The 17,457-nt window shown below is 39.7% G+C and overlaps 1 protein-coding gene and 1 non-coding gene across 3 annotated transcripts in view; both read right to left on the reverse strand.

The window, feature by feature from the left end:
- The window catches only part of PLSCR1 (phospholipid scramblase 1), a 29,932-nt gene extending 15,524 nt beyond the window's left edge, over window positions 1-14,408 (reverse strand). The window contains exons 1-4 of one of the 2 annotated variants that reach the window (XM_055321649.1): window positions 14,189-14,408; window positions 9,936-9,961; window positions 6,537-6,617; window positions 1,773-2,038 (exon numbers count right to left, since the gene is read on the reverse strand). In XM_055321649.1, the coding sequence (XP_055177624.1) occupies window positions 1,773-2,038; window positions 6,537-6,617; window positions 9,936-9,948 (360 nt within the window). In that variant the 5' untranslated portion in view covers window positions 9,949-9,961; window positions 14,189-14,408. Of the gene's footprint in view, window positions 1-1,772; window positions 2,039-6,536; window positions 6,618-9,935; window positions 9,962-14,188 lie in introns of those variants that run through there. The other variant, XM_055321650.1, reaches the window with a different exon arrangement.
- Window positions 14,409-16,232: 1,824 nt separating this feature from the next.
- Window positions 16,233-16,334, reverse strand: LOC129507437 (U6 spliceosomal RNA). The gene has a single exon (XR_008664005.1). It is a non-coding gene; the product is annotated as a U6 spliceosomal RNA (small nuclear RNA).
- Window positions 16,335-17,457: the final 1,123 nt, after the last annotated feature.

Genomic DNA, 17,457 nt, shown 5'->3' on the forward strand with positions numbered 1-17,457 from the left:
TATTATAGTAAAAAAAAGACAATATTTTCATTCTTCTTATACCAACAAAATTAATATTGGTGTTTTCTATTTAAGGAATGTATATAATAAATTGTCAATATTTATCAATATTTAATAATATCATGTCTTACTTCTAAACTTTTATACCTAAAGGTATAAAATTAAAGTTAATATATCTTTAATTGAAAACAATCTACTGGGGTACCTGGGTGGCTCAATTGGTTAAGTGGCTGGCTTTGGCTCAGGTCATGATCTCAGGGTCCTGGGATCAGCCGGGAGTTGGGCTCCCGACTCAGTGGGGAGTCTGCTTCTCCCTTTCCCTCCGCCCCTCCCTGCCGTTTTTGCATGTATGCACATGCATGCATGCTCTCTCTTTCTCAAATAAAATCTTTAAAAAAGAAAAACAATCTATTGAATGTGTTCACTATTAATGTGGGCAAATTCAGGTCAAATAAAATTGACTTACACTGGAATCCCTCTAAAATTAAAAAAAAAAAGTTCCTTCTTGAAAAGACTTAAGAAATATTAAGACTCCTTATCCATTTAAAGAGCTTCTTTCCAAATTTAAAAAACAAATTTGTAGTATGCTTGATATCGTCTTTTGGAGCAGGTAATAACTTCCCCTATATATTTTGTAAGGCCTTGATGTTTAAAAAGAATCTGTTTAAGGTATTTCTTGGATTGTATAAACTACTAATAGTTCTTACAACACCCAAGTGCATTGGGGGAAATTAAATTAGTACAGAGAGTAAAAGAGAGCCAATTCATTTACTTAAAACTGGTTAGTTATCGCAGGAATAGTTGTTTATAGATTAGACACAAATAATTTCATATTCCCAGTTTACATACCAGATTTCCAACACTAAGCATATACTAACCTTCACATTGCTAGGATATGGACAAGGATAAAAAAAGGATTTTTTTTTTCCTCACTGGTGGTGTTAATAAAATTGGTTCTTCCAAAGGACAAAGCATCATAAAATATAGTTTTATTAATTATAACAAAAAGCGAATCATGTTATACAGAAAATATTAACTCTCAGTTTTTGGTACCACTTATTGATATCAACACTAAATTTTTTAAAAAGATTTTTTTGTTTATTTATGAGAGAGAGAGAGGACAAGCTGGAGGGAGGGGCAGAGAAAGGAGAAGCAGACTCTGCTGAGCAGGGAGTTTGACTCTGGGTTTAATCCCAGGAACCTGGGATAATGACCTGAGCCGAAGGCAGACACTTAACCAACTGAGCCACCCAGGAACCTTGACACTCAGCACTAAATTTAGTTTAATGTTTCTATTTACCTCTCAGGAAGTTATTCGGTGTTGAGATTAAAGAACGAGATCTAGAACCAAGTTTCCAGAATTAAGAAGCCATTCCTTAGTGTTTTGACCCTGAGTCAATTATATAATCTCTCTGGACCTCAGTTTCCTCTTCTGTAAAATGATGATAATTATAGCACTTATGTATCATAGAGCTTCTAAAGGATTAGATAAGTTAATGCATGTGTTATACTTAGGAACAAACTGGAAAATAGTGCTTAAAGTTTGCTATTGACCATTGCCACAGAGTATATTCAAAATCATAGAAAACACAATTTCATGAGACATTTATATTTTGCTTTGAAAGTAGACTTGACCTAGAAGATGTAGTAATTTGTTAGTGTAAAATGTTTTACCATTTCAGACTTTTCTGAATTAGTCATTTGTTAATTTCATTAAGCAAATGATATGCACAATTTTATTTTTTATGAGTGTTTCACTTATTTAGAATTACCTGACTTAAATATTCCAATCCAGGTGGACAGTCTAATGGAGGTGGTGGTGCTGGCATCCATGGTACCCCTGCAGGTCCACCTGGCTGATTATACACTGGCTGGTGTTGGACAGGAAAGCCTACTGGGCCAGCACCTAAATAATCAGCTGGTGGAATTGAGTAACCAGCCTGAGAGCCAGGATAGCCAGGCTGGGGGCCGGGATAGCCAGGCTGGGGGCCAGGATAGCCAACCTGAGGGCCAGGGTAGCCCATATGTCTTGGAGGCCCTGAAACATAAACAAGTAAAATAATTTGTAACTGCACAGAAAATTTGAAACATGAATTCTTTTGGGATTACTCCTAAAACTCTACAAACTAAAATTTCAACTCAGAAATCCTGTTTTTATGAAGCTTAAAGGTTGTGTTTTTATCTTTCAGCGATTTTTCAATGAAATATTTGTGGTTTCATATCCACTCCTATACGGCTTGGGGCTGGGATAGGATTGGCCCAAGCCTTATCCACCACTCAAAACTCAGTTGAAAATAGTCTTGAAAACTAGGAAAGTGACAGGAAATCAACAATGATCTAGAATCACCTACATAAAGATTCTGGAATGCCCTAATAGAAAAGAGAGATGGCACGGAGTAAAAGGTCCAAAAAGGCTTGGAATCAGCATTTCTTTTTTTTTTTTTTTTTTAATTATTTATTTATGATAGTCATACAGAGAGAGAGAGAGGCAGAGACACAGGCAGAGGGAGAAGCAGGCTCCATGCACCGGGAGCCCGACGTGGGATTCGATCCCGGGTCTCCAGGATCGTGCCCTGGGCCCAAGGCAGGCGCCAAACCGCTGTGCCACCCAGGGATCCCCGGAATCAGCATTTCTGAAACCAAAGTACTGTATAAAAATATGATAATTCTGGAACTGTAGGAAACAGTATCTCCTTTATGTATAGAACTAGGGGTGGTTTTGCCCCCTCAAAGAATATGTGGCAAAGTTTGGGTTTATTTTTGGTTGTTTCAGCTGGAGTGGAGGGTGATACTGGCAGCTGGTAAACAGAGGTCAATGATGCTGCTAAATACTTCCTGAAATGCTAGAATAGTACCCTGAAAAATAAAAGAGTTATTCATCCCCAAATATTATAGTGCTGCCATTGAGAAACCTTGGCATAAAGGTAAAAGCATGTCGTTACTTCCAATATTGTCCAGATGCTTATCTGGGTGAACAATCAGCCTGAAATTTTCAGGCATGGTACATTCCTATCCTAAAACCTCCTGCATGAAAAAATCATCCAGTATGATAGATTACAAATTTAAATTTTATAATTTACAGCACTCTGAAAAATATAATTTGAGAACTAAGGAAGATAAAAAGTTACAATAGGCAATCTTCTCCTAAGTATTTAAGAAGCACAGGAGAGGAAGAAATTTAATAAGTGTATATTCTGTATTTCATGTGAATTTGTGATTGCAATGAAACTTCATAAGCTTCCATGAGTAGTCCACAGAGTAGCAATCCCACAGGAATGGAATATAATTTCAAAGGAATGTGTTCCATAATATTTTAACAGGAAAGGCTACATAAAATTTAATACGTAGATTATGTAATTTATAAGTACTTAAAAAATCACTGAGGCAAAATACTTTTTTTTTATAAAAGCTATATTTAAAAGATGTTAGTATGAGATTTAGTCTCTTCTAAATCTTTTAATGGTTAAAAGACTAAAAAAGATTTTTAAATCTTAAAGAGATTAAAAAGATTTAGGAGGGACTAAATTTCATACTAACATCTTTTAAATATAGTTTTTATAATTCATTCCTTCTTACAATAAATATTTACCAACATTCTACAATGTGACTGGCTCTGTTCTAGAATCAGAGGACACAGCTATCAACAAGGCAACCTGCCCTCAGGAAGCTTACAGGCAACTTTTGGGAAAGGGAAAATGAATTCTTTGATTTAAAAGATTTCAGATTGAACTCATAGAGAAAATGCATGGTGGAGACGGAAAGGTATCAATTCGTTACATTAGATAGAAAAAACATTTCTGTTGAGATCTAAAATATGAGAACAGAAAAGCTCTGTGTAAAGATCTGGCAAGAAATGTTCAGGAGGAAGGAAAACCAAATGCAAAACTCTTCTACTTAGGAATGAATTTGGCATGTTTGAGAAAAAGAGAAACCTCATAAGGGAGAGAGGAAGAGTAGAAACTCTTGTCAGTGAAGAAACAGCAGCTCATCGAGGAAGCCCATTCATAAGGAGTTTAGATTTTATTCCAAGTGTGATGGACAGGCCTTTGAGGATTTTAAGCAGACAAGTGAGCTCCATAATCTGATTTATATTTTACAAAGTTTATAGGAGTGCTGAGCACTGGGATTTAAAATGAGAAATGCAGATGGAATCCCTGCCCTCATTGCCTTGTGGGGAAGATAACTTTATACTTTATCCTTTTACTCCAGGGAGCCACAACACCAGTATGACCAATTTATTAACTATGGTTGAAGACAAGCTCTTTGAAAGAAGGGCCCAGATTTTTATGACTATAAATGTCAAAGGAACGTGTTGGGATGGGGAGAGAGAAAAGGAAGAGTTAGAACAGCTTCCCTGAGGACCTCCTTTCAGCTGAGATCTAAAGGATGCGGAGGAGTTGAGTAGACCAGGGGGCACAAGGAAGATGTTTCAGAGAGAAGCCCTGGGTTAGTAACAGGGTGTCTACTAATCTTTAGAAAGGCACATGGACTTGAATAGCAGAGACTCAGGCTTAAGAGACAGTTAAAGAGAATGCATGGGAGCCTTCAGGTCTAGTGAACCAAAATAAGCATTTTGGTCTTTATCCTAAAAGCAAGGAAAAGCCAATGATGTACACATCGAATGCTATCTGTAATATGAACAAATAAGCATTTTTAAAGATCACTGGGTACAATGCAAAGATCAGACCACAAGCAGATCAATGGGGATATATGAGCTAATAGGTTACGTTATTAGCATTATTTCAATCTTCTGAAGACTCCTAGAGAGTGGATAGTTGATTATTTCCCAAATCAATGGATTAAGCATACAGAACTACCTGAAATTTGTAAAAATACAAATATTTTTATTTGTATAAAGTCCAATTGATTTAATGTATTATTAGAATAGTCAACAAATATTTGTCACTTATTATTTGTAAATCATTGTACTAGGCATTTTACATGTTTTCATTTAATCTCCAAACAAAACTGAATTGGAAAATATTATCCCCATTTTATAGGTAAGAACAGAGGCTTGGAGGTACAGCAACTTATTTGAACCATCGCACAACTATCAAGTACAGAAACCATAACCCAAAGCCTGATACAGCCTCTCTATGCCTTTTTCCCACCTGAATAATGGGGATAATTGATAGTATTTACCTCATAAGCTTGAGAATTAAATGAGTTATCACACATGATGCACAGTAAAGTCTCATTTTTAAACTATCACTACATCATTATCATATTAAGACCTGTACTATATATGTGGCCTTGGACTTGAGAAATAAAATTAAGCTATTTTTCTCATAAGCTCTCAAGTCTGATTATAACTGAATTTAATTATGTATCACCTACTTTTAATTAGCTGTGAGGTGGATTAAATCATTCTCCAAGTGCCTTGGATGAATATTGCAGCTTGCTAATAATTTTTCAAACAATCATCATATAAGAATTTAGAGCAGTAGTTCTTAGCTCTGGTGGTTGCACATTAGAATTACCTGGGGAATTAAAACTATTACTAATCCCTGGGGCCTACTACCTGAGCTTTTTTAATTTTTCTGGGATGATGCCCTGGTACAGTGTTTTTAAGAACATCCACATAATATTTCAGTGCAGGCCCCCTTGAGAACTATAACCGTAGAGATTTTCTAGTTCACATCCTTATAACTAACTGCAAACATCTGAATGAGATCCAGGCCCTACTGGGAAATTTCTGTCTAGACAATTCAATTCCCAAGCAGATTTATTTGCTCAGAGCAGAAAGCAAAATGGATACGCCCTGCTGCCCAAACCGGATTCCTTTTGATCCTAACTAAATCTTCAGAATGGTCTCTCAAGGTGGGAGTAGTCGGACTACCTGCAAATCTGGGTGCACCATGAACTTTGCCATTTAGAAAAGTTCCAGTTATTTTGATAACTGCATTTGACTAAATAAAAATCTCTGAAGTCTCCTATTCATTGGTTCAAAGGGTAAAAAGGTACTGCCTTGTGTGGAGTGATATGACTCAACTGCTTTTCTTAGATGAAGGCATGATTTAGGATGTATATAAATGCAAAGCTCTCATATATGTTATGGAATGAAAATGAAAATGATACCCAGGAAGCTACATTTTTATTACTTAGAGTTTCCAGTTTTAAGTAGTCATCTCTTTTCTGTGACTCTCACTGTACACAATTACCCTTGGCTAATATCTGACTCAAAAATACTGGGGATAAATGTCCTAAATGTGTTTCAGAACAGGTGGAGAATCAATGAAATCTTTTACTTAAAATGTCTATTTTGGGGTTTATGTGCAAACTTTATTTGCTAAATTTTTATTGACTCTACATCTTTACTATCCTGTATAAGTAAAAATTACTTTTATGATATTTATAATAATACATAGTCAAGCCAAAAAAATCAACAATAGGCTTCCAATTTCATTATTGCACTTTTAGTAAAAGACACTACCAAAACACACACAGAGACAGGCAGACACACACATACGTACACTTTAGGGGAATAACAATAATTTAAAATTTGGGGGGGGTTATTCTTTAAATAAATATTTTACCTTGGAATGCTGCTGAAGGATATTCAGGGGGATGTCCAGATGGTAGATTTGTTCCTGGATGAGGAGCATCCATTTGCCCATCTGCAATACAGGGGCGGGTAAACATCTATCTACTTTAATAAAATATATATCAGAAAGAAAATTACATTATCCTAAGAAAAATACATTGTCTTTAGATAATTTTCATTTACATGATCTTGTGCTAAAATTGATAAAGTGAATTCTTCACTCAACACAAGCTATGATTGCTTTCAGACTTAATTTTTAGTAGAATCCTGTTTCAAAGAAATTCTTTTTCAGATAAAATGAGCTGAGTTACTGGGACTGAATTTCTAGTTTTCTAATATGCCTGATTAAGGTTTACTTCTGTATTTTGATTCTGTTGGTATTAGGAAAACAGTGTTTTATTTATTTATTTAAAAGATTCATTCATTCATTTATTTATTTATTTATTTATTTATTTATTTATTTATTTATTTATATTTATGATAGACACAGAGAGAGAGAGAGAGAAAGAGGCAGAGACACAGGAGGAGGAGAAACAGGCTCCATGCCGGGAGTCCGACGTGGGACTCGATCCCGGGACTCCAGGATCGCGCCCTGGGCCAAAGGCAGGCGCCAAACCACTGAGCCACCCAGGGATCCCCGGAAAACAGTGTTTTAAAACCACATACAGACTGTGAAGAAAGATGTAGAGATCATAATGGAAAGGTTACGGATAATTTCAAAGATATCTATAATTATTGCTATAAGAATTATTTTTTAAATATGTGATATAGTTAAAAAATATGTAATATAACGCATACATTTCAGTATTTAAATGTCCTTTTTATGCTTACTCTGCAACTACCCCAATAAGGTTGAACCATAGGAAATTCCTAATATTTGACTAATTTTGACCTACAAAAATCATAACTGACTGAATTACAATAAACTAGCATATTAAACTTTGTTGAATATTTTTAATATTCAATGACCTTCTAGTTCTTCATATTTGTGCTTTCTAGTCACTCATATAGTAGCTACCCCAGTCAGACAATAAATACTTTTTGAGCATCTCCTATATTGCCTCTGAGTTGAGCTCTGAGGCTATACTGGCTCTGTCTTCATGCAATTTATGGTCTAGTGGACACTACACTTATACCACGTTCTCCTTTGTTCCACTATGGCTTGCTAACTATAAATTCAAAATAGTTTCCTATTGAATGATGAGGGCATGACATTAATACAGAAGAAAATGTCAAAATCTGATATATTTTCTATATGCTTTTTTTTTTTTTTTTTTTTTAAACCATAGGCCTTCAAAGACCACTCAACTCATGTGGTTTCAGTAGGAAGCTGGATTGTGAGCCACCCTCCTCCTCCATTCAATTGGCTTCCTAATAACTTCAACAGAATGGAGTCTATGGAGACTGCAAATTCAGGTAATTAACAAAGAATCCTCTACTTCCTCCAGGGCTTTTCCCTGAACAGATAGTGTAACATACCCTGATTTATTACAGATCTCTGAAATACAAGTCACTCCATTCCAACCATTCCTTTGTTTGTTGGCTTCGAGTGGGGGCCTATCTCCTAGTTCTCTAGCTCTTGAGGCCCTGGCCACAGCCCCACTCCCAACCTGAGTTGAATCACAGTGACCAGATCTCAAGAAAACACACTGCAAGTCTGACTAACAGACCTGCTCTTGAATGATATGTCACATTTTGGCACCTCTTGCTGGGTACTATTGTTTGAGCAATAGTCAGTGCATATACCTATCTAGGAGCTGATAGATTCAAGAAATTAGAAGCTCCTAATCTCTGGGGTTTGGGTTCCAGAGTATGATCCTAGTTTTAGGAATTTCAGCAGGAATTCATATAAAAGGAAAACAAGCAAACGGGGGAGTGGTCAAATAGACCAAAGAGCATATGAATGATGAATGGATTTCTGCATTTGTGAAGTGGAACTTAAAATAATGTATAGATATCATAGGACTGTCATATTATCATAAAGAAACTTTATTTTTACTTCTCTATATATTTATTCCTATTTACATACATTTACACACACACAATTATATATATGAAGATGAAGTGTTAAAAGGTGACTATGACCTTGGCCAAAAGAACCTTTCTAAAGTGATCTGAAGCATCCTAATGCTTGCGGCAAATATAACAGTGCAATATTGTATCAATTTGCATTTAAAAAGCCTGAGTTTTGTAAGTAAAGTTAAATTAATATAGCAAACATTAAGAGAAGATCATGAAACTTCATGAAGGAAAGCTGAGGTTTCTAGTTGTACAGAGTACCTAATATATGTAGCAAGGCTGACACTGTGGTGAAGGACAAATGTCTCTTTTGTATCTAAACAAAAATAAAGAGAATATAAATCTTCTCACAAAACAGCATTTTTTCTTCATATCATTCCCTATATGTATTGTTTTACTCTTCAGAACTTTATATTTTAAAAAAAGACAAAGTCTTTTATTATATGCTTGGTCAATGCCCATCTGCTTTAGATTTTTTTTTTTAAATTTTTATTTATTTATGATAGTTACACACACACACAGAGAGAGAGAGAGAGAGAGAGAGAGAGAGAGAGAGAGGCAGAGGGAGAAGCAGGCTCCATGCACCGGGAGCCCGATGTGGGATTCGATCCTGGGTCTCCAGGATCGCACCCTGGGCCAAAGGCAGGCGCCAAACCGCTGCGCCACCCAGGGATCCCTGCTTTAGAATTTTTTTAAAATATTATTTATTTATTTATTTATTTAAGAGATAGAGTGAAAGGGGGGTGGTGGGGACAGCAGAGGGAGGAGGACAAGTAGACTCCATGCTGAGCACAGAGCCCAGTGTGAGACTTGATCCCATGACTCTGAGATCATGACCTGAGCCAAAATCCAGAGTTTGCTGCTTAACTAACTGTGCCACCAAGGAGCCCTTAGTATTCTCTTGGCAGAAAAAAGCCAGAGTATAATAATTGGTATTTATTTAAACCTGCTCACATGTGTATGTTATCAAATATATAGCAGGCTATATCTGAAGATTTTATTACAATGGACTGACATATTAAATTTATTATCTGCTAATTTAATGAGTTGAATAATGTTTATGTATAGAAAATGCACATAAAGAGGGAAAACCTGATATAGGTAGAATATAATACGAATTATATAACATATATCCCAGTAAGACTAAAATTCCTTAGGCTTACCTAAGACTTTTTATTTTTACAGAAAAAATTAGTAGTAGTGGATATATGTGTACTTTGTCTCTACAGTCAAAGCAATGAACTAGAATTTGGGTTCTGGAGCATAAATAAAACAAATTATATCCTTTGAAACTGAATAAAACATTATGACAAAGAACATATTAACAACAATTTAACATTATAAAATGAAAGTAAACACTTAAATTACTTACTTTGTTTTTCCATGGTCTAAAGAGTTCTGAAAAAGAAGACCTGATATTACTACATTGTCTAAAATTTATAGGTTAAATATGACTGTTGAAACAAGATATTCTGAAACTATACATACACATAGTATATTCTTCTATAGGATATTCTTCTATTCATCTAATCTACCAGAAACAGTCATTTAAACCCTTTGACCTTGATCCCATTCCCCGCTGATGTGGTTTTGAGTACAACTTACAAAGTTGTGGGTCCCCCCAGGATCATAGACATTTCCTACAAACCTTTGGGAGGAGAGGGTCCTATGAGGCAGAAAGCCAAAAGGAAAACACTGTGATCTTAAGATGACACATTGCAACTCAGTAAAGAACTGGAGCCTTCCAATCTACACAAAAGAAGTGTGTGATCCAGCACCCAGCCTTAGGGCTGGACTCTAGACCTGAGGTTAGCTATCAGATCACACTACTGCAAATGTCTCTGGATTCCAGGTTCTGTGGGTATATCCTTCCCAATTTGAGCAGTAAATCTGAAAAAGTCTGACCCTTTGTTCTATGTTTCAAGATATACTTTTAGCCAGAGAACCCACTCTCAGGTGTTGCATAGTTGTAGCGCCATGACAATCCAACCAAAACTTTGTGTTTGGTTATTTCTACAGAAAATAACAATTAAAAAAAAATGCTCTCAGTATTTCTACCTTCCAGTTCCTTGATCCTTTTTCCCTGATTTCTCCACTTTAAATCCCAACCCCTGAGCAGCCCCAGTGGCCCAGCGGTTTGGTGCTGCCTTCAGCCCGGGAAGACTGAGATGGAAGATCTGATCCTGGAGACCCGGGATCGAGTCCCACGTCGGGCTCCCTGCATGGAGCCTGCTTCTCCCTCTGCCTGTGTCTCTGCCTCTCTCTCTCTCTCTCTCTCTCTGTCATGAATAAATAAATAAATAAAATCTTAAAAAAAATCCCAACCCCCTTTATGCCTACTAATTACATTTAACCCAGGCAAAACTTCTTGTCTAGAGATCCAAGGAAAGGAAACTCAACAGACTCTAACACAGAGCTTGTTTGTCCTGCTGTGCTCTTTTCTTTCCTATGTGGTTATATTATTTTGAATCTTAAAGGATAGATTTGTGAGAATGATTCCCTCGTGGCAAAACTGCTGCAGAACAAAATCTGGGTCCTCACTGTGCTGTAGGTTTTAGAATTTTTGCAATTAAGCAAAAAATCAAGCATAAGTTTTGGTACAAAATGTTAAGGGACAGTCGTGCCTGTATTTGTGCCAGTAGAATAAAGCACTTGTAGAATAAAGATGATACTCACCATGTCACCCTGTCTAGTCTTGTTTGCTGTTTCAGAGATCTTTTGATTTTGTCAAACTTAAGGGTCTATTAACAAGAGGTAATGTCACTCAGTTTTGGAAATGAGTAAGACGGAGTCCTGGGTGAATTAATTAATTAGTATGATAACTTTTTAATAATGCCCCCACTTGTTTCTTTAATAAGAAACAAGTCCTAGAAAAACTTCCAAGGAAAAGAACATCATATTTATCCTGTACTAAAAGAAAAAAAAAATCTAAGGAAGTCATATATATTGTACCACTGGAATCTTAATTACTTCAGGACAAATATATAAATTCAAATTATAATCTGAATACTATACCCTTCTTTTTTTTTAAAAAAATATTTATTTATTCACGAGAGAGAGAAAGAGAGAGAGAGAGAGAGAGGCAGAGACACAGGCAGAGGGAGAAGCAGGCTCCATGCAGGGAGCCCGACGTGGGACTCGATCCTGAGTCTCCAGGATCACGCCCTGGGCTGAAGGCACTAAACTGCTGAGCCACCCGGGCTGCCCTATACCCTTTTTCCAAATTCAGTTAAATGAGAGATTAGTGCATCATATACTATATTCATGTAAGTATATTTCTGGTAAAATTATTCCATCAGATACTATAAGACCCATTGCTGCTCTTTGAAAATTATAAACCTCTTCCATCAGGGAAGAGAAATAATGCAGGTGACATCAGTCATGGCTCCAGAACTCATATTACAGTGAAATCCTTGACCCATCTCTTGGGGGTCCTGAAATTTCTCTTATTGCTTTCAAAAAAATATTTATGTACAATCTGGAACCCAAAGGAAGCATCCCTAGTTTTGATAGCTCCTAAGACTAGTATGCCTATAAACCAGGCATAACCTATATTTGAATCATCGATCCATGTTTACTTCTTAATTGTTTAACAACAAATCAGTTAACATTTTTCTGAGGCCCACGATGTGGATATATGTTCTGAATTATTTTAGCAAATAAAGACGATGACAGAACTCTTTGTCCCTAACCTGCTTTGAATCTGAGAGCCAAAGGCTGTCTAAAATCAACTAGGCCATGGATGGGGGTTGGGGAAGTGAAGCATTGCGTAGGCAACTGGCACAAGTCCTGTGGCTAGAGGGAGATTGACTAATTCAAGGAAATGAAAGGTTTGTGGATTACAGGAAAAAAAAAAAAAAGAGGGAGAGAGATCAGAAAAAAGAATAGAGAAGTGTAAGACAGTTCTAACGTAGTTACTCTCTACCTGCGTTTTATGCTCTCAAAGGCCAGAGTATGGACTGTCTTGTGCAGGACAAGGCACTTAACTGGTGCTTGCTGACTGAACAAGATGTGTAGGGTTTTATTTCCCTCCTTTCCCATAAAGAACAGCTCCCGTACAAATGTGAAGGCTGCTTTGTCTCAGATTCAGCCACTTATTTATTTTACATGCACCTTCTCTATCCAACTGCAGAAATCCACTCATTTCCCTTTTCCTTAATTTTCATTCCTTGCGTTTATTCAGTGTTCAAAGCCCTGCAGTTGTCCGGCTCGCGAGCATGGTATTAAGAGAAAGTTCTGCTATTAAGAAAGTTCAAGGATGATAAAGGGAATCATAAATCGTTTGACAATTTCCTCTACGGAAGTGACACTTGTACTAATCCTGTTTCTCGAATTGCTAAACCAGGAGAAACAATACCTGCCTGTTCCTGGAGCTGGGTAGTAGCTATTTTACCACTTCCAGGAATCGCTGTCTAAATAAAACCGCCTGGGAGCCAGATGATAATCTCGGAGAAGCAGGGACTTGACTATTAAAAATACTGAAAGCGGGACACCTGAGTGGCTCAGCAGTGGAGCGTCTGCCTTCGGCTCAGGGCGTGACCCCGGGATCCGGGATCGAGACCCGCATGGGGCTCCTTGCAGGGCGCCTGCTCCTGTCTCTCTCTCGCATGAAAAAATAAATAAAATCTTTAAAAGAAAAAATACCAAAAGCTAACCCTAATGAGAACTTTCTGCAGCGCGGGACACAGCTCCGACAACAGCTCTTACACTAGTTAAGTATCCTACTCTTGACTCTCGGAACTCATTTTTGACCTTGACGCAATTTCAGAGATGGAGCCAGCAAGGTCCAGAGATGAAGAAACGGGTTCGGAGTCCGCAGGAATTAAGTAGCAGAGGCGGGGGTGCCCCAGGCAGGTGGACGGACTCGGGAGCCTCGGGTCTAGGGTCCGCCTGTGGGCGGTAAAGCACCTCCCTCCCTCCTGCCCGCGCGCGGAGCTCCAGGCGGCTCGCACAGTTTGGGGCCCAGCCTTCCCCGAGGTGGATACTCACTGTTAAATGACAGCTCCGAGGGGCCTGCGAATCGCCCTTCTAACCCCCCCCGCCCCCCCCCCCCACGCTGCCCGCAGCCGCAGCTCAGACTCTCAGCGCCGCGGACAGGTGTTCAGCACCCTCGGGGCGCGGGCACACCTGAGCCCTGGGGCGGGCCGGGCCGGGAGGTGGGGGCCGCAGGCGGGTCGCTGCTCGGGGGTCGCTCCCCGGGCCGCCAGGACCCCGCCCCCAGCCTGTGCCCGCGCACCCCGCACAGGTACGGCCCTCCGCCCCCCGCCGCGCACCTGGCGGGAGCCCGCCGCCCGCCCACCTGTGGCCGCCGCCAGGACCCCGGCCCCAGCCTGTGCCGCGCGCCCGCACAGGTACAGCCCCTCCGCCCCTCCCGCACTGGCGGGAGCCCGCCGCCCGCCCACCTGTGGCCGCCGCCAGGACCCCGGCCCCCAGCCTGTGCCCGCGCGCCCCGCACAGGTACAGCCCCTCCGCCCCCCCCCCCCCCGCACCTGGCGGGGAGCCCGCCGCCCGCCCACCTGTGGCCGCCGCCAGGACCCCGGCCCCCAGCCTGTGCCCCCGCGCCCCGCACAGGTACAGAACCCCCCCCCCCCCGCGCACCTGGCGGGGAGCCCGCCGCCCGCCCACCTGTGGCCGTCGCGTGCGGATGCTGCCCGGATGCTGCCAAGGGCGAGGCCGCGGAACCTCGCAGCGACCTCTGCGCCGCCGAGGTCAGACGGTTTCGTTTCCCGGTGGCGGCGTCCCCGCCCCTGCCGGTGCCCCGAGCGCGCGCTCGCCGCGGGCCCCGCTGCGCCCCCTGCGCCCTGCGGGCCCTGACGTCTGCTCCGGGGCCCCGGGCGGCGAGGCGCTGGGAGGCGGGGGCAGCCGGGCCCCGGGAGTCACGGAGGGGGCGGGGCCGCCGTGGGGGTGGGGGGGGCGCGGGCCTCCCGGGAGCTTCCGTCGGTCTCTCCGGCCTTAGCCTGCATCCCTGGGGCTCGCGGCGCTCCAGGCTCCGGGCGGCGCTTCGGGTGCAAACGGCCCGGGGTCGAGCTCGCGTTTCTTCATGGGGCTTCTTCTCTTTAGCTCTCTCCGTCTTGGCTCGCTGTCTGTCTGGCTCTCTCAGTGTCTGTCTTTCCCTCTCTCCGCCCATCCCTCATTCTCCACCAAAGGCCGCTAACTTTTTATTTATTTATTTATTTACTTACTTACTTACTATTTTTTATAAACTACACATTGACTTTTTTTTTTTTAGGATTTTATTTATTTATTTATTCGAGAGAGAGAGAGAGAGAGAGGCAGAGACACAGGCAGAGGGGGAAGCAAGCTCCCTGCAGGGACCCCAACGTGGGACTCTATCCCGGGACCCCAGGATCAGGCCCTGGGCTGAAGGCAGATGCTAAACCGCCGAGCCCCCCCCAGGGGTCCCCAAGGCTGCGAACTTTTAAGAGTCAAACTGACTAGATGTGTTTAGAGTGTTTAATTTTTCTGCCATCTACCCCCACCCCCGCCACTGGCAAACAGGCTCAATAAACTCATATTGGAAAAAAAAAAAAAAAAACCAAACGAACTCCTATTGCTTAAACTGAAGGATTCATTGATTCTTTTTTTTTCCTTAAAGTGTTTTATTTACAAAAGTAATACAGGATCTTCCAAACAATAAAGCTGAATATGGATAAATAAAGCGAAAGGCGTCTTGGGCAGCTCCCCTCTCCTTTTCTTCCCAGGACCCTAGCAACAGATACTTGAAGAGTAAGGGAGGAAGTAGGCGGGAGGAAGGAAGAGGGGGAGGGAAGGGAGAGCAATAGAAAATGAAATTGAGAAAAGAAGTAAAAAGGAGGGGGGAAACCTGCCACTTAGATCTGAATCCCTTCTCAGTCTCCGTGACTTTGTGCAAATTACAATCTCTGTGCCTCTTTTTTAATCTGTAAAGTGAGGGTAGTAGTGTATCCGTCTCATAATATTTTTATGAGGATTGAAGAAGTTAAAATATGCAAGAAGTTTAGAGTGATGCCTGCTAAGGAGTAAGCGCTGAATAAATATCATTATATATACGAACATATATACATACGTGTACGTAGTGTTTCTTTACATAAAGAAGATTGTTTCATGCAGACTGTTATCTGGGGCACGTTTTTTTTCTCCTTTAGGATGCATCTTAGAAACCCCCTTGCCTCTGATACAGGATGGTCTCGATCTAATCATCTGGGTGCAGTTTATTTCCTGTTTTATAATTACAAATTATGCTACAGTCATCAACCTTGCACATATCCTTATGTGTATATACACTATAGAAAACCCGTCATTCTGTTCTTCTGTCACGAAAGTATGGAAATGCTTGTTTTATCACATGTCTTCACTTCTTGAGGATCAATTCTGAATGTTTGCTATGACCTTATTATAAGGTACATATGACCTTATTATTGTTTATGTTAACTCAGATTGTAAGTAATATAGAATAATCTTTCATAGAATTACTGAATATTTTACCATGCTCTATGATATGTCTAATATTTAGTACAGAGTTTTCTGTTGCTGATTTGTTGTGCTCTTTAATTTCGTGGATTGAATCCCTCATTTTTTAAATGAGGGAGTTTTTTTTTAGTTTAGTGGGTCTCTGGATTTTATCCTATTTAAAGTTGCTTTCACAACTCTTTCATTTTTAATCATCTTCTACTGTGTTTTTACTTTTTAAAAAACTGTGGGACACTTCACGAATTTTTGTGCCATCCTTGCGCAGTGGCCATGCTAATATTCTCAGTATCATCTCATTTATTTATTTATTTATTTATTTATTTATTTATTTATTTATTTATTTATATTTTATCATTCCAATTTAATTTATGTGCCACCAAAGTGAGCACCTGTGTTTTCACCTATGATCTCTGGCCTTCACATTTTATTTTAAAAAGCCTACTGTACACCAGGACATCCATTATGATTCTTTCTTGATGTCTTATGAAGAAGCTAGAATTTTCTAGTTATTATTTATAATGGTATTGTGGTACAAGAACATGCTATAAATGGTTTCAACCATTTGAGATTTTTTTACATATTTTAAATACACTTGAAAAATAGGTGTACTCTTCAATTGTTGAATATGGTATTATATTTTTTTGTATTAGGTCAATTTCTTAATTATGCTGTTACTTTAGCTGGTACTTTGCTTATTCTACTAATTATTCAGAGGAATATTAAAATCTCTCACCATATTGATAGATTTGTCTATTTCTTCTTGTCTGACTTTTTTCCTAATATTTTGTGCTTATATGATCAGCAAAAACTAAAAGTAGTTATATTATCCTGGTGAATTGAACCTTTATCAATAATGAAGTGTTTCTCTTTATTTCTAGTAACAGATTTCCTTCAAAGTCTATTTTGTCTGAAATCAATGATGTTATTATAACTTAAGAACTTTACGATGACAGATAGATCCGTCTTTCTCATATCTAGCACCAAGGTCAAGGGGGTAAGTTTTCTCTGTGCCCTTCCCTCCTACATGGTGGGGTTTACATCTCTGTCATGTTTTAAGGTGGTAATTCTACAGACCCGGGTTTTAGTGGGGCTCTTAGTTTTTTCCCCCTTCTTGGTGTAGGAAATTCACCTGAATTGGCCTTAAATATGTCTTTGGTTTTAACACTTTTATGGTAGCCAGAGTAGATGCCCAGAGTCCAGTGCTTGTAGAAGCATCTGTTTACAGTTTAGTTTCCTGACTGTTGAGCTTCTCCTATAGATGGGGCAGGAAAACTGTAGAAATCTACTAGATGACATTTTCAATGTTATTTTTCAAACTTTCTTCCTATATGATTATTTTTCTTGAATCCCTAGATATTCCCATTCTGGTTTTTTTTTAAGATTTTATTTATTTATTCATGAGGGACACACAGAGAGAGAGAGAGAGAGAGAGAGAGAGAGGCAGA

This window comes from Nyctereutes procyonoides, unplaced genomic scaffold (genome assembly GCF_905146905.1).
Source record: "Nyctereutes procyonoides isolate TBG_1078 unplaced genomic scaffold, NYPRO_anot_genome, whole genome shotgun sequence".
NCBI classification, from domain to species: Eukaryota; Metazoa; Chordata; class Mammalia; order Carnivora; family Canidae; genus Nyctereutes; species Nyctereutes procyonoides.